This window comes from Nannobrachium achirus (assembly GCF_963921795.1).
Source record: "Nannobrachium achirus genome assembly, chromosome: 4".
Taxonomy (NCBI): Eukaryota; Metazoa; Chordata; class Actinopteri; order Myctophiformes; family Myctophidae; genus Nannobrachium; species Nannobrachium achirus.
In genome coordinates this window covers 15,784,762-15,812,669 of record NC_137813.1, presented here as the reverse complement: position 1 = coordinate 15,812,669, position 27,908 = coordinate 15,784,762, and the positions used below count along the sequence as shown (strand labels likewise).

The window sequence follows — 27,908 nt, the reverse complement described above, 5'->3', positions numbered from 1 at the left end:
GCCTTGCCGAGGAACCAGTATTATTGTATCACTATAGGAAGGAACAAGTCTAAAACAGTTATGCAATTTTCTTGTATTCATTAAAACAAAAAAGTCAAGGTGTAGGCAGATTCCAATTTTATTCAAAACATTGCCATTTGAATCATTACACAGTAGAGTTGAACCTATACCTACCTTGAACAAGAAGCAATTGACTGCTGTAGAAAATATAAGTATTACAGTATGCAGTATAGAACCAGAAGTGAACAAAGCTGGAACAGACTGGTTAGAAAATTAAACTTCCTTCTTGCATCCTGTCCATGAAATCAGGAAAAAAATGCATAAGTGCAAAAATATAAGTATTACAGTATGCAGAACCATCACAAAGTGAACAAGGCTGGAACAGACTGGTTAGAAAATTAAGTGCAATAGAATCTAAACGCTGCCAGCCACACAATCTCCTGGCAGGCGACTCATTCAGTCCTCATTGTCCCCCGGTGGGCAGCGCCCCCAGGAGGCCATTGGCAGTGGTGAACAAGTTGATGGGCGAAGAGCCATCTGTGATCAAGGTCGACTTCAGCCCCAAAGACTGAAGGAGTTTGACCTGGAGGATGGAGGGATAATAAAGAGGTGTGTTGGGGGGACAGGGAGGAGGGATATAAACTTATGATTGGACGGTAACAACAAGGTCTAACCATGTCAACTGGGAAATTCTAGAACAGTGGTTCTCAAAGTGGATTCCAGGGACTGTGGGTTTCTTTAGGGCAGTGGTCTTCAACAGGGGGTCCGGGACCCCTAGGGGGTCCTCAGAGTTACTACAGGAGGTCCTCCAAATCTTTGTGTGATAGCGTCACATTTTATATGAACCACTTGAGCCCTAACGTCAATATTCGGAGAACTTTAGCCAAAAATAGCAGATCTACAAGCAGATCTACCGAGCTTGTAGATCGGCTATTTTTGGCAAAGAGGTTTGGTGTAGAGGGGGAAAAGACCACACTAAGTACAGAGTGAAGGGTCAAGTTTATTAAGTATTGACGGTTCAAGTGGTTAAATATCTGAAAACACGACATGAATCCAAAATACACTGATGATTTTGCTGTCAAATGATGAAACTATATGGAATCTATGAAAAGGTTGTGGGGGTCCTTGCTTCATCTCTCTCTCAGCTAAGGGATCCTTGCCCTGAAAACATTGAAGACCCCTGCTTTAGGGGGATCTAAATTGACCCATACAAGTCTGTAACTCTGACAGTGTACAAATGTCAAGAGTTAAGGAGAGACCTTTTGAGAAACGCTGTTCTAGAACAGTCCTAACCTGATTCTTCTAAGCAACCAGGCCGCTTGAAGCACGTAAACAAAGCCAATGTTGTCTATTTGGTGGGATCTTTTATATTTTGTGTATGGGCAGGTTACATAGACTACTTCATACATGATGAATGTAAAAACACAAGTAAATTCAAGTCAGTCTGTACCTGCATCTCAGGCCCTGCCTGGGCCATTGCCTTAATGGTGTCGCTGCCCAGACAGTCAACCATCTGTTTGAACCGCTGGCTCTCAATCTCTGCCAGTTTGTGCTGTTTGTCCACCTCCAGATTGTTCACTTCCTTCTTGTAGTTCAGCTCCTGTTCCCGAGCCTTGGCAAGGCGCTGCAGCTCTGCCTCCTGCACACACACACACACACACACACACACACACACACACACACACACACACACACACACACACACACACACACACACACACACACACACACACACACACACACACACACACACACACACACACACACACACACACACACACACACACACACACACACACCAACTAAGATTAATTAGGTTATTACTTTACTTCCCAAAAGCTCCTTGCAGTTCCCAAAGCAAGCCTTAAAGGAGTAGTTCACCCCCAAAATGACTTTTTTTCTATTGATTACGCATGCCATGGAGAGTAGAGTTCAATAATATTTTTTGGTTTTTGTCACATTCCTAAGACAAAAATTTGATTCGAGTAAATTTACCCCATTGATTCCGGATGGGGACCCGTTTCGAAACGGGTCCCCATCCGGAACGAATGGGGGGTATATTTATTGTTATCACATTTTTGTCTTAGGAATGTGACAAAAAACAAAAAATATTATTGAACTCTACTCTCCATGGCGTGCGTAATCAATAGAAAAAAAGTCATTTTGGGGGTGAACTACTAATGGTGACCGGGCCCTTTCTCTATTGCCCTCACACACTCGGGAACAATCTTCCATTGCACACTAAATACAAAAACATAAAAAAAGAGAGAGAGTTATACAACAGTTCCAACCAAGTAATTTACTTGACATGAGTGCTGACTACTCGAGTATGACAGCACTGGATGCATTACCAAGCCCCCAGAACCCTGGGGGCGCCCTGAAACCAAATGGACATGGTAGCCGTTTTGAGGTACTGCAGTTGGGTCTACTCACATGAACACGCGTCTAGGCTTCTTTGTATTGACGCGCGTTCATACTGGAAGTGCTCGTTCATGAAAGCGCATCCATGAACACAAATTAGGACGCAAAACGCGTCACAGTAGACCCACTACGTCACGGTTTTACTAACCGGAAGGAGGGGTGAAAACGCCTCATGCGCTGGGTGAGCAACTCAATGCAAGTGGACGGGCGGGGATATCTGGTGTCCTCTCTATTCTTATTATAACTCTATGTGCATTACTCTTGTCCCAGTGTTCCAATAAACGGTATATCCATCTTAATCAAGCTGTGATGTCAGTGTTGTCGTGTTGCGAGCTTGTAGATCCGACTATTTCTGGTGAATGCTCCCCGCAGAGTAGGGGGCACTAGGGTTCAAGTCAGGTGGTTCAAATTGGAAAAAAATGGGCAGGGCAAACACATTTTCAACCACACATAGCACAGAATAAGCCTTCAACGAATCCTTTTTTATTTTATTTGAAACGAAAGTCTGGCTTTTCATATTTCTGTTAATAAACGACCCGAAAAGATATAACGAATGTGCGTGCGTTGTAACACCATCAATGTGTCCATCAACAGACTCTTATTTCAGCGGTTGCACACTCATACAGACATGGCATGCACATGAAACAGAGTAGCCGGCCGGCCTTCGATAATGAAAATGTTTGTTGCTTGGCAAAAGTCCAGTCCCAGTCGGAGAAATACTTCAGCTGTCTGAAATGATTAAATAAACAAACATATCATAAACTGTTAACTAATACATGGAGCTTGTAGAACGGTTGTAGAAAAGCAATATCACACTGGAGGTAGCATGTCTGTCTCTATTGTTGGCACTGTGCCTACGACTCATTCACAACTGATGTCGTTGCTGTCGGGAAGGAAACCTTGTCCAAAACCTTTCCTTTTTTATTATTATTATTATTTTAAAACATGTAACAATGTTAAAATGCAGATCTACACAATCACAACGTGTCGCTTCGTGTAGCTTTGTGAGCTTGAAGATTTTCACTACTTGTGTGTGATAATTGTGAATTTACAAAAATAATATTTCTGTTTCTGCCCAACAGCGACGATATACAATGCACAACCTCTAGTCTAGTGTTATATACAGTACAAGACTCCCTCTCGTGATATTTTTTGTAAGTGGCATCACTGAGCAACTATTGATCATAGCGATTATTCACCATCAATAATCACACTTCTTGAAAAATCAAGAAGGGTAATCAACAAATTCATTATAATACTAATATTTATTTTAGAATCACACGATCGACAGTCGCAATGCGACATGTTGTGAGCTCGCAATGCGACATGTTGTGAGCTCGTAGATCGTCTATTGTTTGTATTGCGTAATAAAATCACAATGAAATGTTCGATTCAATTCCATGCATCAGTGAAGATCATCAATCTCACTTTAAGGTCACATCCTTATTTCAATGTCATATTGATTTCCTGCTTGCTCAAGCAGTGGCTGCCAAGGACTGCTCTTTTTACTGATGTTCCATTGTCTGTCTGTCTGTCTGTCTGTCTGTCTGTTTGTCTGTCTCTCTCTGTCTGTCTTCTCTGTCTCTCTCTTTAAGCAATGTAAATAAGCATTAGAGTACGTTCTTGTATATGCATTTTTGGTGATTAAAATGTCAAAATGTCAAGCTGGTGTAGCGCCTAGGCCACAAGGTAGCCTGACAGCACGTCACAGGTTCTCGTCCCAATCCCGATGGCCTTCGCTTCGTGTAACCCCCCCATCTCTCTCTCCCTGTTCCCTGTCAGCCTACTGGCCTATACAGTATGTGGACCCCAGGAAGACTAGCTGGTTGCTATGGCATCAGCTAATGGGGATTCGTAATAAAAATAAAATCAATCCATAATAAAAACATCCACATAGTTACACAATCTCGCACGCACGCACAGTTTGATTGATTGACAGTGGTTCTCAAAGTGGATTCCAGGGACTAAATTGACCCATACAAGTCTGTAACTCTGACAGTGTACGCCGGGTCCAATTGGTTCCATTTGTACACTGTCAGAGTTAAGGGGAGACCTTGGAATAGGTCTCTCTCTCTCGCACGCACGCACGCACACGCACACACGCGCACACACACACACACACACACACAGGTACTGTACGTACAGCCTCAATCCTCTGGGCCTCTGCCTTCAGTTTAGCCTCGTTAACAGCAGCTTCTCCATGGATACGAGCTGCCTCCGCTCTGGACTGAGCTTCAGCCTTGGCAGCACCTGTGCTCTCCACCGCCGCACTGGAAAACAAACACGCACGCACGCACACACGCGCGCACACACACACACACACACACACACACACGGAGAGTCATACTTCCGTAACTCTCATTACGCCTGTTAGAGAACTGAAATCAATAATGTAATCCACTGACACCATTTTCAGCAATTTACAGGTTACTTTGCCACCACAAACAGAAAATGCTGAGAAAAAAGCATTTGTGCATTTTTAATGCATGAATGGAAAGCTGGTGCATACTGTAAACATAGCCAATAAGAACAGTTAAAGCATTACATTTGGGACTGAAAACAATTTGAATGTTTAGGCGTAGGCTATAAAAAAAACCATCTTGCATAAGGGGATTAACTGCATTCGGTTACAACCACGCATAATGATTTCTCAACAGCATGTTGCATCATTGGTTTCATGCCAACATGTTCTGCAGAATAATGAGCAATAAAAGTTGAGTCTGCCCAAATCTTTCAAACAGTTGTATTGATTTATGAAAAAATAGGCCACTCACAGGTATGGTCAAGTGGATAGCAGTGGCCATATTCTTTTATTAATCACTCAGCATGAACTATTATTGAACTAAACCCACAATTAGTATGTCTTTTTTATTTGAATAACTTAATAAATAGCTGCTCTTTTAATCCATTTAGGACGGGGACCCCTTTTGGGGTTTTTACCTTTCAAGACTGCTATGTACTGTACTGCTATGTACAGCAGTGCTTCACAAACATTTCAGGTCGAGACCCAAAAGAGAAACCAGACATTTGCCCGGGACCCAAACTAGTGACAACAGCAGATCTCTGGCGTTGTGAACTTGTAGATCAGCTATTTCCACTACTTTTTAAATGTTTTTTTTTTCTTTTTCTAATTTATGGAATTTCTTATTTCTGTGCCAGCTAACAGCAGCTTATTAAAAAAATATACTGTATGTTTATTAGCACACAAATGATATTCAATTCAAACCATGTATATGGAGTGTGTGATGAGATGTTAGCGTGGCATTAAGTGACGTGCTGTGAGCTTGTGTATCTGCTATCTTTGAATAGCCAAAGTATGAAATAGTGGTTAAAATCTAAAATGACAGATGCTTTCCCGCTCCTCATGAGTTAAAACAACACTATGAGAGGCTGTGTTCACCTGAGAGCCTCCAGCTCCAGTAGTTCCTTCCTGGCTTTCTCTGCCTCCGCCTGGTCTGTGATCTTCTGTCTCTCCAGTTTACCCCGCGCCTCCTGCTCCAGACGCTCTGCCTCGTGGCTGCACGCACGCACACACACACACACACACACACACACACACACACACACACGCACAAATTATATATTAATAACACTAATGGTGATCTACGCCAAACCCTGATTTTCAGTGAATGCACTAGAGGGCTCTCTATGCCAACGTATGAATGGTGCCAAGTTGCTAAGAGACGGATACAACTGGAGATGACGTCATCCCAAAATCTATCAGTACAGGCTCTATGTTATCAGATTTAGAAAAATCCATTCATCTCAGAGTATTTTTTCCCAGGAGCTTCCTGACTGGACCACACAGAGACATAGAAAGGTAGACGCCTCCATCGGCTCTGGGGCATATGCATCGAGGGACGAGGGAATCTGCATCGCTTCCACGTGCGTCACAGAAACTAAGTTGGTAGGCCAATCTGAGGCAGGTTGGGGCGGGTTTTTTTCCGTACACAGCCTCTAAGAACAGCTGAGCCTCGCAACATCAGGAACTGGATGCCAATAAAGCTTTGTTGAATTGAATTGATGAGTCCCGGAAAAGACACGCTGTGATTGGCCAGTACTAGTCACTTTGACTGGCAGCTTTCGCTCAGTTTTTGCGGACGTCAGGCCTCCAGTTTGTTACACGTCGCTCCAATGAACTGCAGCGGCGGATGAGGTAAAAAAAAAAAAAAGACTGTATCAGGTACGTTATTTACAGGTCAGTTTTTACCAAGTATGGAGGGTTTGTATAAATCTCACTGAATGCCACCCTTTATTAAAAATCTACAAAACTGGTGCCAGCCATTTTGTTTAATTTCAACTTTTTATGGGGGCCAAAATCATATTTTGTACTTAAATTACATATATAAATCTATGCTTCTATCGAAAGCCACACTACCCCTCTTACAAAGGAAAAAATGTATATTTATATATCATATCATTAGATTTGGGCTTCAATAGAACATGTGTAAGATGACCTAGATCATTATGATATATACTGTTATTATGACTGTGTGTGTGTGTGTGTGTGTGTGTGTGTGTGTGTGTGTGTGTTCTAGAGTGCAATGGCCATTGAAAACCACCAGGTGGTGGTCTCCTACTATCTGATCACCATTTAGAAGACACGAAATTTTGAAATTAAAATTAGGTTATGAAAGATAAAACATTTGATTAATTAAAAAGACGTAAAGTGCGTATATGGCACTACAGATCAAAGACGTATAGTACGTTTATAGCATAATATGAGTAAAGAGGTACTGGATATGCAGCTCGGACAATAAAACGTGAATTGATGACAGAGGATCATTTCACGATAAATGTAATCTCCATGATACGATTATTATGATTTTTTTTTAATGTTTTTTTTTAATTACCATAAACCAGGGGTTCCCAAACTTTTTTGCACCCCATAAATATGTTTTTTAATCCGAGGCACCCCTACATTATAATTTTCACTCCCAGCATCTTATATTTATAGCATATCGTTGTCATCTATAAATTGTACTAAACTAGTGAAAACAGCAGATCTACAAGCACAAATCAATCCAATTGTAGATCGGCTGTTTTCACTAGTTTTGTGCGACAGACTTGTATGATGAATCAGGGCTTTGCTTTAACAAAATACGTACACATTTGAAACTTGGAGATACGAGGCTTCTGCCCGACAGTGACGATATTTTAGTGATTATGTTGTGAGGAAAACGTTGAGATGATAGCCATTTTGGTTAGAACTGACTGGAAATAAGTGTCCAAATAAATTCCAAATATTATCAAATGATCTCACGGCACCCCTGGACTGCCGTCGCGGCACCCCAGGGTGCCCCGTCACCCACTTTGAAAACCCCTGCCATAAACGATGATAGCGCGCTCCCTAGTGTGTCGTGTGCGTGTCTGTGCGTGGTACCGTGCGGCAGCCTCCTGGGAGTTGGTGGTGATCTCGATGGCCAGCTGGACGCTCTTCTGCAGGGCGTCGCGTGTCCTCTGGTCCACGGGCTCCACAGACTGGATGTCCACGCTGCTGATGACCAGGTTGTTCTGGTTGAAGCGCAGGCTGGAACGCACCGCCAGCTTCTCATCGAAGCCGAAAACGGCGGAGCAGATGATGCGGTTGGAGTTCTGCGACCAAATGCATAGGAAAAAGGTCTTTAGATGCCGTTTAGAAGCACACCATACATACTGGGCTGGAGCTTACATTTTTGATGCACAGGTTTGTGCATGAAGAATTCAATGGTTAACAGATGAACCATCAGGACACATTGTTGATATAGTATAAATTATGGATACATGTGCAATTTATTGTTTGTGTGTGCGGACAAAGTACCAAACGTTAAGCTAAGATAGCATTGGACGATCACTTTGGAAGGTGGGATTTAGCCTGTAGCATGCCATTATTAAACTTGTGTGTTGCTTTTCAACGCTCCAGGAGGAGGCAGACCTTGTGGAAATCGTCAAACTGCACAGAGGCGACGGCTCCTCTGATGCGGGAGGCGATGGCCTTGGAGGCGTCGCCCACAAAGTCAGGCACTGAGAACAGAGCGGCTGCATCTCCTTCTGAACGGCTCTTCACTTCAAAATGCCTGAGACACAGAGGATGGGTGGGGGGGGGGAGAAAGAGAGAGAGAGAAATATTTACATTAAGACCACCTACTCTAAGAGAAGCATTCAACATACTCAACATGCTGGCCTCTCATCTAGGGCACTGGTTCTCAAACAGGTTCATGTCAACGACCCACAACTTGATAGGTGTTAAGTTGCAAACCCCCCATTTGAAAATGGGGGGGTTGTGCTAGGGACGAATACAAGAACGCTCGCACAGGGTCAAATGCATCGACACCAGGTATTCCTAAACGTGATCTCAGTAAATCTGTGCCTAAATCTAACCTTATTCTGTGTCTAAATCTGTGAGCATGCGAAATGGCATGTAAACAAAGAGCTGAAAGTTGTGTATGTGTAGGCATCGTTTGTGTTGACAAAATGTGGAGGTCATTGTCTCACCAACTGCCCTATTTTGGAACATGCGTCCTTAGTGTCAACTAGGGTCCTAGAAATGCAAGCTTTTGTACTGAAGGAACTCAGTATAGCAAACACGGCAGGGTTTGAGTTGAACAAAAAGCATGGCACACAAACACTAAACCTAATCTGCGCAGGTCTTAACAATATTTATTAGAAGGAGAAACCCCTTGAGCTGCATCTATTTTTCGAGATGATGAAACATTGTACGAAAATAGGCAAACATGGTGAAAATAGCAGATCTACAAAAGGAGGTAACCAAGAACAGACTTCCGGGGGACCCTGGTTAATGAAGCATATAGGGTTTAAATGGTTAATCTGGCGTCTTTAGCCAACTATTAAATCCATTGCTGTACCAAAACATGGGCGTTGTGTTTTACCAGTTGTAGCTCAGTTGGAGCTGCAGGCGGGCGTGGTCTGCCGTCTCGATGACGATGATGTCAGTGAAGAAGTCGGGTCCCAGCAGCAGACACACGGCCTTGATGACGTTGGCCCTCTTGGGTTTGTCCCCGGACAGCGACAGCACCGTGAACTGCTCGTCTGGTCCCAGCATCACCATCTCTGGGCCGAACACCACCCTGTCAGCGCACACAGAGACACAGGTCATGATCTTCAACTTCATGGTGCTCTATGTCAATGCTTCTCAGCCTTTTCAGGCTGTGACCCCCAAATATAATCTGGGGACCCCCCATCCTGACAAGCACTTGGAATATAGGAGTTGAGCATTACATTTATTTATTTTTTGACTCGATCGGTTCCATAGATAAATATTGTGGAAAATAGCGGTTCTACAACTCACACAACACCTCACTTTGTGTTGTAGATTTTTGTCCTCTGACAATTTGGCCAATGTTTTTCAATTCTTTTGTATAGTTTGTTGATTACTTTTGATGCAGTCATGGCTTTTTTCTTTTCTTAAAAAAGTCCTCAAATTGTCACTTCACTGTCAACTGGGGACCCCCTTAAAATCATTTGGGCTGCAGAGGAGACCTTTTGTCACAACTTGAGCATTGGACAGTACCAGTATTTAATTAGTTTATCTTTCTAAATAGTAAAATTAACACTCAATATATTATCTAGGGGTGAATGTGTTTTCATCTTGGCTAAAATAGGCAATGTAAAAGCTTACCCCATGATTTGAGCTTCTAGACTTACTATTTTCATCTGACAACACTATATGATGAACTATAAAATAGGGCTTACAGTAAGTGGTTAATCAGTCTCATCAATTTAGTTTATAATTAAAATTGTAGAATGGGAAATACTCATTCTAATTGATAAACAAAGTAAACACTTAGAACATATACTTTACTTCCCACCAGTGCAGTGCATACCTGGCCTTCTTCTCCCTGTAGTCGTAGACCTGCACAGCAGCGTTGTGAGGCACTCTGTACGACACCACCCTGGTCTTGTCCCGGGGCCTCCCGCCTGCCCCGTCGCTCCGGTCAGAGCGGTCCGCCAGGGGGTCTTTGGTGGACAGGAGCAGGGCCTCCACCTTCTGGGGCAGCTCCTTCTCCCACAGCTCCTCGTCGTGGGTCAGCATGTAGCTGTGGCCGATCACCGCGCGCACCTGCAGAGTTTGAGAGACGCCAATGCGAACGCTGCGATTGGTCAGACTCTGGATGTGCTTGTGATTTACATGGCAATCTACACACTTTCCCCACTGTGTCTGTCGCCGGAAGTGGCAAAATCACAGCGGCAAAATGATGCCTGCGGAGATCCATTGTAAAAATGTACCCAGCTCTGCGCCTTGCTCAAAGGCAAGTACGAGGCCCATCTGTGGTCATATGGGTCTGTAACTTAACTTCATGGGTCAATTTGCACATTCTCAGTTAACACTTAAGATTTTACGTCGATTCATTGTCCAAAAATGGTCATCAAATGTGGGTCACCCTGGGGAAGTGATGCAAATGAAATGAAAAGGTTTGGGAATGGCTGCACTCGCCACCCTTTTGAAACTGGTCATCACCTTTCCGGTCTTGATGTCTCTGACGTAGATGCCCTCGTTCTCGTCCAGAGGGATGGCCTTGCGTTTCACCAGCACCTCCACGGTGGCGGGGGGGACGTACTCGATGGGACCCCGCAGCATCCAGCGGTCCCCGGGCCGACGCAGGACTCCGCTCCGGCGTGAGCGCTTGGCCCTCTCTGCTGCCAGCTCCTCCTCGTCCTTCTCCTCCTCCTCATCCTCCTCTTCCTCACCCTGGCAGAGAGAACGGGGGAGAGACGTGAGGAGCGAGAGAAGGGTTAGCGTGGCAATGCACCGGAGGGAGGGAGGGGAGGCCGGGCAGGGAGGAGGAGTGGGGATGGGAGACATGCACTGAGGGAACGCAGGACGACAGCAGGAAAGAACAAGAATGAAGGGATATAAAAAGAAGAATATGAAAACAAAAGTCCAGACGAGTAGGATAGGCAAAGTGTCAGAGATAAAGTAGAGGATGGAGAGAACCAGAAGGGGAGGAGTGGAATGATGGGGTTTCAGAAAAGGGAAGAAAGGAAGAGAAGAGGAGAACAGGAGTGCGATTTATCAGTCAAGTTAGGAAAGGGAAGAAGCTGGCCTGGAGCCAAGGATAGAAGAGATCATTGTGCATTAGAGTGGATAGGTTATGGTTAGCAGGACACCAGGACAGTACCATGCATGCATGCATTGTCTCTCAGTTACTAAAGCCTCGATCCCACACCAAACATAATATGTCAAATAATGATAACAAAACTTCAGCATGTTTAAACCAAATATATACACACACAGAGAGAGTGAGAGATATTTGTCCTTTACATTCTTGGTACATCCAAAATTCCATACTACCAGAGTATTTAGTAATTATTATTTATTAAATAAATAAATGCATCTAGATGGAATGTACAGTAGTCAATGGTTGAAAAGGAGTGCAAATGTTTAACTGTTATACACACAGCTGCTATACATGAAACCAGATGGCCACCAGATGGGGCACTTTCCTAAGATTCCATGTGGATAGTTGCCAGGTAATTATGTCTGAAATGAAACATACCAATACTCTGTGTATGCACTCAAAAAGTATGCTGGAAAAATAGCATCCTGATTAGTATGTAGCATATCGTTGCAGAAACCAGCCATCTCCATTTTCCCTTTTTTTAAAGGACAACTTTAGTTTTTTACAACAAGGGTTCATATTTCAGATTGTAATAAGAGAAAAGAAAAAGTGAGTGTTAAAATGTTTTCATTTGCTTCGTTCTATTGTTTTATCGCGTTTACCGTGCTAAAATGTTGGGCATGCGTACGCATGGGGGCATGCGTACAAGTGGCTAAATATGTATTTTTAGACACAATAAGCCTGCAGTTTCTTTATTGCTATTTACAGTAACACTTCTAGCACCCATAAGTCACATCCAACCATGAAAGGTTGCGTTGTATCTTGGGAATGGGCTTATTCTATGTAAAATTACATATTTAGCCACTTGTACGCATGCCCCCAACCACTGAAATAAGAATCTCTAAAACAATAGAAAGAAGTAAATGAAAACATTTTAACACTCATCTTTTATATTCTTTAATTACAATCTAAAATATGAACCCTTGTTGTAAAAAACAACTTTAAATGTCAATTAGTGCTATTGAACACGCTTTACGTCTGTGTGTTGGTTAAAAAGATATTGAACCAATGATTGAAAAGTATTAAAAAAGCACTTCTGACTCCGTTGGATCCTCAAACTCCAACCTTTTTCCATCATTGATTATCATTTATGGCAAGGGTCTTCAACAGGGGTTCTGGGACCCCTAGGGGGTCCTCAGAGTTACTACAGGGAGTCCTCCAAATCTTTGTATGATAGAAACTTTTTTTATATTAACCACTTGAACCCTAGCATCCATATTCTGAGAACTTTAGCCAAAAAAAGCAGATCTACAAGCTTGTAGATCGGCTATTTTTGGCAAAGCGGTTTGGTGTAGAGGGGGGAAAAAACAGACTAAGTACAGAGTGAAAGGTCAAGTTTATTAAGTATTGACGGTTCAAGTGGTTAAATATCTGAAAACACACATTGACATGAATCCAAAATACACTGATGATTGTGCTGTCAAACGATGAAAATATATGGAATCTATGAAAAATCTCTGTGGGGATCCCTGCTTCAGCTCTCGCTCAACTAAGGGGTCCTTGGCCTGAAAACGTTGAAGACCCTTGATTTATGGTCCAAAACCTCCTAAATCCACTTGAGCTGTATTTGGGTAAAGTGATAATATAGAGAGTAGGGACACATTCAAGTGTCTGACAATGCATAAAGTCACCATGGCAACATTGATGGTATTGTTCTAAGAACCGTTTTTCCCCCTGAAAAGTTAATATTTTGGACCTAGCTTGTTTCTGCCCGACATCAGAGATATACTATGTGATTTTGTTCACAGCCCCTGTGTCTCTATGACCACTGCTGTTTCTCACCATAAATGCATGTTTCTTTGACATGTATGTATTAAAGTTGTGTGATGAATGGAGCATTCTGTTCCTTTACACAACCAGTTTTACCAGAATGGCCATTCAAACCAGCAAAGAGTACAACTATGTTTGTTCAAACAAACTGCTTTTTCCCCAGCAACCATTTATCATTCTCTACATGCCTGTAATGTCCACACCATAGAGATAGAGGGAGAGGACAAGAGCAGGTGTAAAGAAAGCAAACAAAGGATTAAAGTAGGACGAAATGAAATTACAAAAACCAAGAGGGCGTGGCAAGGGGTGTCACAAAGGGTTGGGGAGTGGGACTGAGCTACTAGGGCCCCAAGGTAATTATAAGGTAATTGGAACAAAATATTTTGAGATGGGGGTCCGTGGCCAAATACATATAATTTTGGGGGTCCTTCACATGAAACAGTTTGAGCACCACTGACATAGAAACATAGGTTTTTCAAAAAACCTTAGAAGGATTTGAAATATTCAAAGACGCGGCTGTGAGCTTGTATATCTGCTATTTTTCAAGAGTTAAAGCACAAATTGTGCGTTCCTAGTCAAAATGGGTTAAACCCCCTCCGCTTAAGAAGAACATTCATGGGGGACCCCGCAGTGAATCCTTGTACCCAGGGCCCAGACACTCCTGTTTCCAGGTTCAGTGTTGAGGAACCACAGCTCTCCACCTCTCCTCACCTGCTCGGCGTCAGTGAAGGCCTCCACGGCTCGGAGGACCAGGCCCTCCTCTTCAGACAGCACGTGCACGTCCTGGATGCCCTGCTCCAGGTGCTCGCCAGGCTGCAGGAAGAAGGAGCGCTCGCCCTGAGGACACCGCAGGAAGACAGCAGAGAGAGGGGGGGGTGAGATTCACTAGCCCATTTAGGGCCTAGAATTATTGAATGCTTTAACCAGTGAAAAATAGCAGATATACAAGCTCACAGCGCGGCACCGAGTGCCGCGCTGCGAGCTTGTAGATCTGCTATTTTTGAAAAAGTATTTTCAAAGCGAACGTTTGTAACTCAAATTTTGCTTCTGGGTGGTCCCTGGAACTAGATATTTTGAAATGGGGGTCCATGGCCAGATAAATATCATTTTGGGGGTCCTTCACATGAAAAGGTTTGAGCACCACTGACATAGTAGTCTCTCAAGAACAGACTAACTGAGCTCCAGTTAAGTGAAAAGGACCTTTTCTTTGACGATGGCTGGCCAGATTGCTGACATAGAAAAATAGTTTTTTTCCAAAAACCTTAGGATACAAAAGACACTTATAGAATCGGGTCAAAATTCTAATTTTCACGATTTTTCAAAAATAGCAGATCTACAAGCTCGCAGCGCGGCACTCGGTGCCGCGCTGTGAGCTTGTATATCTGCTATTTTTTTTATATTTAAAGCATAAAATATTGCGTCATAATGTGTTCAGGCCAAAATGGGCTAGGCTTCAAGGAGAATGAGAGATGAGACTGGAACCAGTTCAAACACAGGGGGAAGCTTTTCTTTTGTTGTATGGTTCATCTAAAAAACATGAGTACGTGTGCGGATGTTTCATTTCATTTCATGGAGGGATACTAGTGTCTCAATGTATGGAGGCATTGTAGAAAATATCAAAGCATACCCGTGAGGCAAAGAATGACAATTAGGGAAACGGCCAGCTTATCCTTTTTATATATATATATATTCTTTTTGGTAGTCTTTTTCTGCCTACACAGTAGGGCTGACCTTCGATTACTTTTTTCATAATTGAAGCTTAATCGAAGCTTTCTTTCGAACTTCGAAGCTTCGATGACGGCGACCGGGGGGTGGGTGGTAGGGAGCAAAAGTTTATCGGTTACATAAGTGATAACCGTTAAGGAAATGTGTTTAAAAATGCGCGATTTACACAATTTTAAAAGGGAAAACACACCAGTTTTTTCCTCATAATAATGCTCCTTATTTTCATTAAATAGTACAACAATACAACGAGGAAGAAGAAGATACGAATGTTTTCTACATTAAAGAAAGGTGTTTTTGCAGGACAAGTAGGATTGACATAATCACATCACGTCAGTAATGTAACAAAGCGCGGCTGCAACAGCAAACACTGCAGCGCGACTCGAGCCCTATATAACAAACAGATTAACTCCCAAGTCCCAAGGTGTTGTACACGCTAATGTAATAGTAGATTTTATAGTAAATAATTGCACTGCACTGTGTCTGAATTAAAGTTCCACACTCATCAACCGAAAGCTGATGGTCAGGCTCAGACAACGTAGCCTACTCTATGCGGGCGCGAGCCGCGCGACTATTGAGCTTGCAGCAGATCCGATATAAACTTCATCAACACCACGACAACGTAACCCTAGCAAGTTGGGTTTTAAGCTATTTTTTCCTCTTTAAAACGGGATCGACGCTGACGGGGTCCGTTTTGTAAAATCCAATTTTCGCTGTTTGTTTCCTTGCGTTGAGTTGTGTGTCTGTCAGCGAGTGGAAGACAGCAAACGCATGCATGATCATGTTACACCGACAATGGTTTGATAACGAAATGTGTGACTGCATCGCATAGTTGCATTGGGTGATGTTACTCAGACATTGGTTTCACACATTTCGGTGCCAAACGAGAGGAGGAGGGGGTGACGCTATCACGCTAGAGTGGAGCGAGGCGCATGCAAGCTAAGGCACGCGGCCCCCCCAAAGGACAAACGGCCGCGGCCGATTATTCGAATTTATTTTTCAAATTCGAATACCGTGCCTTCGAACGAAGCTTCGAATATTCGAATTTTTTTGGTCAGCCCTACTACACAGGGAGAGAGAGACACGCAGCAAAGATCGTTGGGAGCGGGACTCGAACTGGGGACTACACAGAGCCTATGTGGTATGCACCTGGACCACTAGGCCAGCGGGCACCCCTCGGCCACCTTATCCTGACTACCGTATTATGTTCAAGCCCCCGACTGAACCAAATGGACCCTTAGAGGTCTGTTACTATTAGAGTGTTCAAATTGAACCAAAATGGTCTGGAAGTCTGGAATTATGAAGAAACAGTGAAGAAGTTGCCAGCACACAAGGAATCTCCTTTTCACATGATTTATTTACCTCTGTGGACAGAGGCGACAAACGTACGTTTCGACCCCCCAGAGATGTAGTGGACTAGAAGTAAAAGTATTGAAAATTGGAAATAATGTTAAGTAAAAAAATTGCACATATAAGTACAGTGTTTGAATACATGTACTTGGTTACTTTACACCACTGCCCTTGACACAGTGCTCCTCCCAAGGCCTGTCACAATTATTACATAATCGTCTAATCTGCAATTATTTGACATAATCATAATCGTTTCTATGTTGAAAAATGTTCATATATTTTCAAACATTTTCAAAAATAGTAAAATAAAAGCTCAAATCTACAAGTGTGAAGTGAAGGTCTACAAGCTCATCTACATCTACAAGCTCATCTACAAGCTGCGACCCGTTGTGAGCTTGTAGATTGGTATTCCAATCGCCAAAATAAAAGCCTGGGTTCCAGAGGCTAGTAGATCGGCTATTTCCACTACCAATGTTCTTTAGTATAAAGTTGTCAAATGTGTCATTCATTTCTTTGTATATTTAGGTTGGTGTCATATCGGCCATGTGCAACTTCAAACACTACAAGCCAAACAGAAATGTAATTGTCAACGTCCAAAAACACAATTAAATCGTTAATCGCAATTACTTGAGTAAAATGTCATAATAATGGTGACGGCCCTACCTTCACCACTCTCTTCTGTCCCAGCTGGGGCTTGCCGTCGGCGCCCACGGGGTCCAGGATGACGCAGTACTGCCTGCTGGTCAGCGTGGTGACGTGGACCACGCCCACCACCTCCTCCGCCACCGAGGGGATGTGTGCCTCCCGGTCCGCCATGGTGACCAGCCACTCCTCGCCCGTGTGGCGGTCCCGCCCGCCCGCATCCCGGAAGGGCCGCAGAGCACGCACGTGAAGCGCTTTCTAAAAGGGGAACGAGGAGACGGGAGAGAGGGAAAGAGACATCTCGCTGTCAGGCTACTTAACACTTAAGTTGCAATGATTTTTTCTCTTCAATGTCCTGCGATGCCATGGTCTCCATAGACTTCCATGTAATTTATAGTGCACGGATCGTGAACGCCCATGCCTAGATGACGCACCACGTGTGTGCACACTGTTCACAGCTTTCAAACAAAAAAATCCACTTGGACAGGCATTCATGATTTATTAGCCATTATGTTTTCTACAGATGTAAACAAACATGGCTGCCATGTTTGAAAGAATGGGTTGGTATGGGGGTTAAACATGCAATTTCGCGATTGCGATCATGCCTAATATATTTCTGGAGGTCCAAAAAACATTTTTGGAAAAAAGAAAATTGAAAAAAAAAAAAAAAAAAAAAATCTTCAAAAACGGCCCAAACTCGGGGTTGGCACCAGATGTGTTAATAAAGCAGTGGTGGTTCTCAAACCAGCGGTCTGGGGACCACCAGTGGGGGTCCTTGAAGGGGTTCCAGGTGGTCCCCAGCTAAATAACGGAGAGTTGGTAACCAAATGGACCCTTATAGATCTTTAGCTCTTGAGTGTAAAATGAAACCAAATGTTACAGATCCATTTGGTTTCATTTTACACTCGCAAGAGCTAAATTATAGTTAAACACATGCTTACTTAATTTACAAGATGTTTACACAATTAGAGAATGTAGAAGAATTGTTATTATGATCAATGTTTGCCTTTTAGTCCTATGATACCACATCATCAATACAGAATGGAATAGGATCAAATCCTAGCAAACGATAACAAAATGGTACAATAGTCTATTTAAGTTTTGGGTCTGAGAGGCTAAATCTCATCAAATGGTAGTCCATGGCTCAAATACAGAATAAATAAATGGACCTTGACATAAAAAAGGTTGAAAACCACTGTAATAAAACATATCTTAGACTCTAAGATTTGTTTTATTTAAGAGAGACAGACACTGCGCTTACCTTGTCAGTGAGGATGAAAGCATTGACAATGTCAATAACTTCTTCATGGGCTCCGGGTAAGTATGCTCCGACCTTCCTCACCAGCCATTCCTCCCCTAACACACACATTTGGGGAAGAGATTCCAAAAAGGTTTTAAAAAAATAACAGAAATGGTGATCTACAAGCTCACAATGCATCACTGTGTTAGGCGTTGTGAGCTTCTACGTCTGCTATTTTTGCTAAGTACATGGGGCTTAAGTGGTTAAAGAATATTTCAGTCTTCTGACAATGCAGCGCCGCCGCTACTATGAAACGCATGATGCAGTGAGCGTCAGGCATCACGTTGCCAAAAGGTACCAAAAAATGAGAGAGAAAAGAAAAAAAGAAGAGCCAAACCGATCCATTTGATCAACAGCCTGTTGTGAGTCAGGCACCAAAAGGGCTTGTGGCGCCCCTGCGACAATGATAGCAGTATTTCCCGTTACTATTTGGCAGGTGGTGAAGGAATGTTGTCTTCTGTTTGAAATTCTAGAGTGCAGGTATAGTATGTTATTATAATACTCTGAATCACTGTGGTACTTAGGGATGTTTTAAACCTTTCACAGCCTTCCATTACAAATACAAAACACATGCTTGCCAGTTTCACTATGGCAAGTAATTATCAAATCAAATGTATTTACATAGCACATTTAAAAACAACTCTCATTGTACTAAAGTGATTTACATATCAATAAAAGATATTTTTGGGGGGGCTTTTTATGCCTTTATTGATAGGTTTACAGTAGGTTGACAGGAAATGAGGAGAGAGATGGAGGATGACACGGTTTACAGTAGGTTGACAGGAAATGAGGAGAGAGATGGAGGATGACACGCAGCAAACATCAGGACTCGAACCCGCGACACGTTTCAGGCCGGATTACCAGTCTAGGTGCCTGGAACACTACGTCAGTGGCCCAGTGCAGATCAGGATAAACAACAAAACAGACTTTAACCGCATCCTGCACTGAGTCACCTTATGCATTATGATATAGGCGCAAGTGTGTAATATCATACTAGCCTTAATTCAACTCTGGGAGGGCTTTTCACATTGGATCAGATGACGTGCTATTCAGTTCTATTCATGGAAGAAGAGGAAGTCTGCACACTGTTCCAGGGCTCCAGCAAATTTTATTACATAGATACAATGTTTCAATCCCTACGGGTCTTCATCAGGTATGATCTCAAAACAGACAGTAGGCGTGTTAAATAGGGATGAGTCTCAAAACAGCAACAGCTGTGTTTCAATTCGGGACCAATGAGGGGAAGGGCTGTAATTTGTCAGACAGTATGATATAATAGTTAGATAATAGTAGGTTTAAATAATGACAAACAGTTTTTAAGAGGCAATGAAGCCAATGCATTAGTCACAAGGCAATCAAGGGTTTTTAGATTCTAAAAAACACACAATAGGAGTAGAAAAATAAAATGAATCTGTAAACTCCTAATAAAGATAACTCATCAAGGGCCTAGATGTAAGGACCAAAATACAAGTGATTAAAAAAGTAGGTACAGAAATTCAGTACAAAACAAAAGATAAGGCATAAACAGATAAGGCATAAACAGAAAGAATATACACTAGTACAATAAGACATATTGTCTTATTGTAGGTCTACTATATACTTGTCTTTTTGTTTACAGATTAGTTTTATTAATTTTATACTCCTATTGTGTGTTTTTTGGATCCTAAAAACCATTGATTGCCTTGAGACTAATGCATTGGCTTCATTGCCTCTTAAAAACTGTTTATGTCATTATTTAAATCTATACTGTCTGACAAATTACATCCCTTCCCCTATAGAGGTTCGGTGTGTCACTGATCCCGAATTGAAACACAGCTGTTACTGATTTGAGACTCATCCCTATTTAACACGCTTAATGTCTGTATCGAGATCATACCAATAAATAGGGGTTGAAATGTTGTATATATCTAATAAAATGTGCTGGAGCTCTGGAACAGTGTGCAGACTTCCTCTTCTTCCATTGTTTGTATTTTTGGTTCAGTACTTTGGAGATGTGCGTGCTTCCCTTTTTGCTCTTAATTCAGTTCTATTCAACATTGGCGTTGGTGTTGTGTAGCTGTAGCACACAGTACCAGTGACCCTGCGCACTCCGCTTCGGTCCACGCCCTCCTTCCGAGCCCTCAGCCGGATGGCCTGGTTCTCTCTGATGACCGTGGCCTTGATGGTCTCCAGCACCGCAACCTCCTTCCTGGGGATGTAGGTCCCTGTGGCAGAGCGGGGCTCACATCAACTGCGCTCACATACACCATACACGGGCAACTGGCAGCCCGGGGGGGCCACATGCACCACCTTCACTTCACACAAGTTAATATCAGAATACTGATATATTATTGATTTCAGCTCTTACAATTCCAAGCGTGCAAATATGAGCCGCGTTAATTACTTCTCTATATTAATATTAGTCTAGATTAGTAGCTTAATGACTAGAATTAAAATTGTATTATCTTCTTTTGTGTCCAATGTATTAGTATTTAAGTTCATACAGTTACAGTAACATAAGTATAACTTTGCAAAGTCCATACCTGGACCTTCGAAGAGCCACTCGTCTCCTGCCACCCTCTTCTCTGCTCCATCCTTAAAGTCCAGCAGAGCCTGCAGCCTCAGTGCAGTGTCAGGATACACTATCTGAAGAGGAGTTACGTCCTGAAAGACACAAGATTTCACGTCACACACTATCACAGACCCCAATCTGCAAAGCCTGGTTTATACTTTGCTGTAAGATGGTGACATGTCCTTTTGCTCATTTTGAATTTGAATCTTAAAAAGGTCACAGTTCTGGAGATAGGCGGTTTCCACCCAACAGAGACGATATAGTACTTGAATATGAACTTTATATACTACTAGTCCTTGCTCGTGGTTGTGTACTGAGGTGAAAGTATTGGCTCGTAGGATAGTAGGATTCAAGACGTATCAGTGATGTCAGTTATCTCCAAATTTGGGCACTGTTTCACCCGTTTAAGTTAGTAGTAGATTATTTAATGGCTTTGTTGTGTTGCTCAATTCTGATTGATCATTGAGGGCAATCTGTCGTTGCTAGTTAACAAAAGCAATTAACTGAGCCACGAAACTGTGCTAAAATATTGTATGTGCTTGTGGATACTTAATTATGTCACTCTGTCAATTTGTCCACCAGAGCGTTCTGAAGTGGCTCAATTGTGCACGCATCTAAATGAAATCAATATTTTGTGTCAACCGTATGTAGTCATGATTTTAAAGGATGATGTAAGATGGAATTCTGTTACTTACAGTACCTTCCCCTGTCTTATCAGTAGGTATGGCTTTGTGCCCATACTGGCTACCTCATAAAATGTGTTATAAATGTCTCTAATCTGTGTGTGCACATGGAAGTTTGAATGAGCACTTCAGTTTTTTCACCTCTAGATGCACACCTGGAGTTGTACATGTGTACATTATCTACCCAGGTCACCCACCCGTCACGAAAAAATGAAACAAATATCAGCCGAACAGGGCGCGGCCATTACAAAGCGTGAGGCTGTAGAGTAAGCCTCGTTTGCAACCGTTGTAGACATAGACATAGAGAAGGTAGATCCAGGGCTGAAACAACGAACAGACAGGTGATCCCGCTGCCATTGTTGTTTACGTCTGCTCAATATTTCAGAGCATCACTGCTGCTGCTGCTACTGCTGCAGACAACCCCCCTCTCCCCCCATGGCGGCATGGGAAAAATGACGAGTTCTCGTCAAGGCAGTAAAAGAGTTAATAGTTAAAGCATAAAATAATGGTTAAAGTGGTTAAAATCTAGAGTGACACAGATGCGTTGCAGGACTTAATGGATTAACTGGACGAGGACAAGACCTTGTCCCACTCCATGATGGTAGTACAGTAAATTGGTTGGGGGTTCGTGGATAAGATAATATTTGTGTCCCAGTGCTAAACCAGCAAGGAACTATTTCTTTAGGGCCTGCCCTGCACCCACCTGTTGGATCTCCTCTCCTGGGTAGAGGGGGAAGGGGTCCTGGGTCAGACGGATCTCCAGGTCAGCATGGCGGAGTTTAGCCTGACCTGCCTGGTCAAACAGGACCTGACCGTTGTCGTCGCGAGCTACAGGGTTGATGATAACGCAGTAGTGGCGCGGTGGAACCATGGTCATGCGAACGGGACAGAACAGCACCCTGGGAATGGAACACACACATAGTATTCACTTAACACTACACTCTGCTTGTCGGGAGACCTGTTGCCTTGTGGCCAATTTAGCTGAACAGCGTTCTTGTTGGTGTGTGCCAATAACAAAGTGGAAATGTGAGTACATTGTCCTCCACTGATTTAATGTTTTGGATGTGGTAACTTTTTGGAATTTGTAATTCCTACTTTTTATGTCAGCTGAACAATGCTCCGTCTCATTAAGAATGAAGCTTCCCATTATGTGGTATTGAGTTCCTTATTATTAAGTCCTGGTTTTGACCAAAGGTTACATGAATTGAAACAACCTAGAATGGTAGTTGGGTGTCATGTAACAAAAGTAAAAATCACTCCGCCTCCAGTGACAACAGATATCAATGAACTGACTGACATAGACAGACATACAATTAAACCATAACTTGCATTTTATAACACAAATAACCACATGTCTTGTGGGATATCCTATCCTCTGTAATTTTGACAAATCAGCATACGCAACTAGGATGCATCTATTTACAGTGTAAATTGGTGTCCTCCTCGTCCAGTGGATTTGGGACAGTCCTCTCCAGGAGCTGGCATTGGTCGGGGCCACTCTCCATTCCGACGTGCTGCCATTCAGACATTGACTTCTAATTGTCTGAGTGGCATCACTTCCATAGAGGTTAGGGTTAGGAACTGTATAGGGTTAGTGTCAGAATGGGGGGATGTCTGAATGGCAGCATGTTGGAATGGGGGGATGCACCCCGTATGCTGATCACATGGGCTCACCTAAGTTCCCCACAGAGCTGTGGGGAATGAAAGTGCCAGGCTACCTTATGCACCCTGGCCCTCACCTCTCATTGTCCTGGCGGATGTAGGTGAGTGGTCCGATCTCCACGCGGGCGATGTTGGTGTTCTGGTCCAGCACGTGGATGTAGTGGTGAGGCGGGATGCGGATGATTGAGCCCTCCACGTCAACCTCCGGCCCTCGGTTTCCTGACTTCTTGGACGCCATCTAGAGGACAGAAGAGATGTTGCAGTCACAGGTAATAAACTGCATTCATCGCTGTCGGGTGGTAACGTTCCACCAATGTTCCACCCCAGGATAATGGATGTTGGGGGATATTTTGATTATCGCGATAAAGTCGCAATTTCTTTGGTGACAATAATCATGACATAACATTTTCATATCGTCCCATCCCTACTCTCTTCTCGCTATTGTTAATACTTTTCATTGGTTAAATATGCATAAAACACACAGGTTTAACTACTTTTTTGGGTATGTCATTATAGGCAAAGTGTAGTGATTTGTGAGCTTGTAGATCAGTTTAGGATTAAGAAGGTCCACTTTGTAAAGGACAAACTGTCCTTAACAGTCTGGGTGTGGTACTGATGTAATTTGTGTTAATCCATCATTTGTGTTAAAAGGATGCATTTTGTACAAAGCTCATGTCAAAATACTGTAGATGACAAACAAAGTGCAATCCCTCTTGTAATCCTACATTTGCACTGGAAACCACGGTATTTGACCAGAGTGAGGAATGCTTTGAAGGACACTCCCTTTAGGTATGAATATACCAAAGGGAGGCAGAGGAGTGGTGGAGGTGGAGATGAAGTACAAGGCTCATGGTTAACCTCGCCCACCCCCTCCAGGAGAAAATAGTGCCAGCAGCATACGAAGATTCCTTAACACACACGAACACACAAATATGTGATGTGAGCCTTGCTCCGCGAGGCCGAGGACTTGTGTCTGCATTTTCGAGCGCTTCCCTAGTATTTACGTCACTTCAGCACAGTTCTCGGCAAAGGCATTGAGCTGGGTGGCTTTCACCAACCCAGCTAAATATCAAAATGAGAGGACAAACTACTTTAAGTCACTTAAAAACTGAGATATTATTAGGAAAATACAGTACATACAACAAGGCATGGACTCTTTTCATGGTGGCCATTTGACATATGACATGAAACCTAGCATCTCTATATCTGCAATCGCACAATTCACAACGTGTATCAAATACATTTGGTGTAGAGGGAAAAAAGAAGGGGACCAGTCGACCAGATATAGAACCCTGGGGAACTCCGGTCAACAAATTACAATATATATAGGGTTCAAGTCAAGTGGTTAAACACGGCAGAGAGAGCTGGCGGTTTTACACTGATGAAGAGTGGTTGGTCGTAGAGAAGGACACAGGTGCACTCCACTAAATGCTCCTTTACCTTTAACACAAATGATGGACACACCCTTAGGGATGAACATACTGTACCGCACAAACACGCCTTCTGCTCAAACAAATCTGAGCTTTACATAAACATTACACACCACCTAATGAGGAGATCTACCTCCATCACCACAGCGCACACACACCCAGACAGGGCTGTCCCTTAAGTAGTACTTGCTTAAACAGAAACTATTGTGGTGCTACCGGTGTGTGATGGGAGTGTCAGTACACCTTTAGCCTGTTCACTGAAGATACTGTACAATATCTGGGCTACTGACATGAAACGATCATAGATACATAAATAGAATTAAAGGACAATACTTGTCAGATACATGATCCTTGTAGTATATATTATAATTGAGGTGGGTAATTGTCTTCCTGGGGCTGTGCGAAAAACATTCCTACCTCATTTTTAAACCAAATTTCTAGATGATTGAATATGACTATGGGTTCACACCTATTTTATATTTTTAAGTGTAGCAACAGTGAAAACAGCTCATTATATCTGGTGTATTGTTTATAGCCGGTTGTGTCCCTGCTCAAACAAGCACTTGCCTGGTTGGGCAACCTGAAAGTAAACTCCACCTGCCCTAAAGTTGTATTTACCTGCAGCAGGTGGGCAAGCCTTAGTGTCAATGTCTGTCATGCTTCTTTCAGTGCATGAGGAGTGAGCAGGCCGCTTCTTTTCACCTGATAGGGGGGAGCTTCCCCGGTTGGACGTAGCATGTGGAAGGAACACGTTATTCCAACCAGTTCCTTTCCCCTCCATCAGGCGCCCCGCGGCCCCGGCTGGCCAGGGGGAGGCATCATTAGAGACCAGGATTGATTGATTGATTGAAGACTTTATTAGAAGTTTGCATAGGAAAAGGTACAGTTTCATGACGGTACAGTTCACTGGTACAAGGTCTACTACTGCATGTTTTTGTGAGGGCATCAACCCTAGGAGACACAGGGAGAACATGCAAACTCCACACAGAAAGGCCCTTTTGCCAACCCCACATAGGTTGTGCCCGCTGATGACGCAGAGGAGGGAACACGCTCCCAGCGCCCCCCACTGGGAATCGAACCCAGGACCTTCCAGCTGTGAGGCGACAGCACTACCGACTGCACCACCGTGCCCCCTAACTGGATGATTTCTCAATGTAGCTGTTCAACCACCTCAAACTAAATCCAAAATGTATACTTTGGTATAAGAATGCCAAACATACTAAGTACTGTATTACCACATTATTTGCAATTAAATTATCTGCTAACTTGTCCTTAACACTACAACTCTCAACACAAACCAATAGTGCCGTTTTAGGATAGTATGTGAAGGAAAGCTCATCTTTTGAAGGCAAAGCAGGCCAGGCATTGTCAGCCCAGCCCAGCACTGCAATACGACGCCTGCATACAGGGCTAACCTGTTTTTTAAGTTTGTTTGATTTAAAACAAATACTTTCATCGTTTTCCATGATTAGAATTTGAGTTTTTTCAAGTTCAAGTACTGACAAAATTCAAATCTCAGCATGCTTACTTAACAAAGGTTATTTGAATGATTTGTGCATTTCATCTATAACTGAATAGAGCAGTGAGTCAAAATTTGAGTAACTATTGACCTCTTTCTACTTCAGGGGGAGTTCAGCGTGGTAAACCAAACCATGTCAGTTATTCAAATGTAACTGCCCCCTCAGAAGCAACATTTCCACCCTGCTGTGGTATTTCTTTTGTATGTTTTGTGAAGCAAAATTGCAAAGAAAAAAATCTACTCTGTCCAAGTCTCTTAGGAGAGCTGTGGGAAGTTCAGAAATGGATACATATTATTATTAATAAAGGATAAAATCAAATAAAAAGTCCATATATGGTCATTCCCAGAAAAAAAATGAGAATGTTAGCATTATACTTACGTACGTTTTATGCCCATATATGGAGATTCCTATATTGTCAATATTAAGGACATTAATAAGGATATTATGTTAGCAATATTAAGGACATATATGGGCGGCGTGTTCCTTCCTCCACGTCATGGTAGGTGGGGTGGGGTTGGCGATAGGGCCTTTCTGTGTGGAGTTTGCATGTTCTCCCCGTGTCTCCTAGGGTTGATACCCTCACAAAAAGATGAACAAACTCCCCCCAGATTGACAACAACTAGAATCGTCAGAGAAACGCTGTGGTTGGCCAGATGGCCAACAATTGGCACGAAAGCACGACCCACCCTGAGGCGTCTTACTAGTTATAATACTAAAACACAGGATGTTTTCACATGTTTTGCCATCTTCTGTTAGGTATCAATATTATCACTACAGATATGCTCTAAATGTGTGAAAAACATATTTCTATGAGAAATATGTTTTTCACAGAGATCTACAGTATGAGAGTACAGTAACGCGGTGGTTCTCTTTTTTCACAATTTCTGCCTCTAATATTTGATAATTTGGCCAATGTTTAATTTGTCATTTAAGAGGTATTCAAAAGGAATACCTTAAAAAGTCCTTAAATTGTCACTTTAGAAATGTGTAGATACCCTCTACAGTATGTTGGTTTGTTTACTGTTGAGTGAGAAAACAATGTTGCACATTAAGTTAATCATCTGGGGACCCCCAACAAAATGTGGGGAATGGGGACCCCACTGGGGGTCCCGACCCACAGGTTGAGAACCACTGCAGTGCCATCATAACCAGGGCGGGGGGGTTCAAAGTGCGTCAGCTCTGCCCAGCCCATAATAAGACACTACAGTACTGCTTTATTACACAGATAGATACCGATCCGGAGCGGACAATATCAAACATAATACATTTCAGAACATTGCGTTCTCGGTGTAACCCATAGAATCTCTCAATTTAACGAGTTTAGATGCATTCGTAAATCTTCAATTCAAGCTGTAATAGCCTACTTTAGACCAGGGTATAGGGATTCTGTCAAATGCGAAGTTTTAGACATGTGTAACATTATTCGCATAATACAAACGCCGAGTTAATTCACTTTATGTTATGATAAACAAGATGCCCCTTTAGTTGCGTGACTTGCAACTACTTTCGTTTCCAGTCCCCTCGTTACCTTGTTGTGTTACCTTGTTGGTGTTGCTCAGCAGAGAAGACAAACAGTTGTGGAGCAGGTCCTGTGGTCCACAGTCAGACGGTGCTCTTCTGACTGTGATAGAAGTAGAATAGTGTTCCTCCTTTTTAAACACAACAACCACATGTACAGTACAGAACAGTACCCTACGGTCTGCTGATGAATGAGGAAGGAACAGCTGAGCCTGGAGGA

At 42.9% G+C, this 27,908-nt stretch overlaps 1 protein-coding gene across 2 annotated transcripts; it reads right to left on the bottom strand.

The window, feature by feature from the left end:
- Positions 1-110: 110 nt before the first annotated feature.
- On the bottom strand, positions 111-27,908 carry mvp (major vault protein). 2 transcript variants are annotated; one of them, XM_080725004.1, is made up of 17 exons: positions 27,699-27,908; positions 23,298-23,458; positions 22,262-22,457; positions 20,847-20,967; positions 20,397-20,528; positions 18,286-18,380; positions 17,046-17,282; positions 14,022-14,147; positions 10,880-11,110; positions 10,245-10,480; positions 9,291-9,488; positions 8,336-8,477; positions 7,805-8,016; positions 5,822-5,938; positions 4,565-4,691; positions 1,451-1,639; positions 111-583 (listed from the first exon to the last, which is right to left on the bottom strand). In XM_080725004.1, exons 2-17 carry the CDS (start codon positions 23,456-23,458, stop codon positions 464-466), a joined length of 2,640 nt encoding a protein of 879 aa, XP_080581130.1. In that variant the 5' UTR covers positions 27,699-27,908; the 3' UTR covers positions 111-463. The 2 variants fall into 2 exon arrangements, with proteins under 2 accessions (XP_080581130.1, XP_080581129.1); XM_080725003.1 differs by having other exon boundaries at positions 27,712-27,908.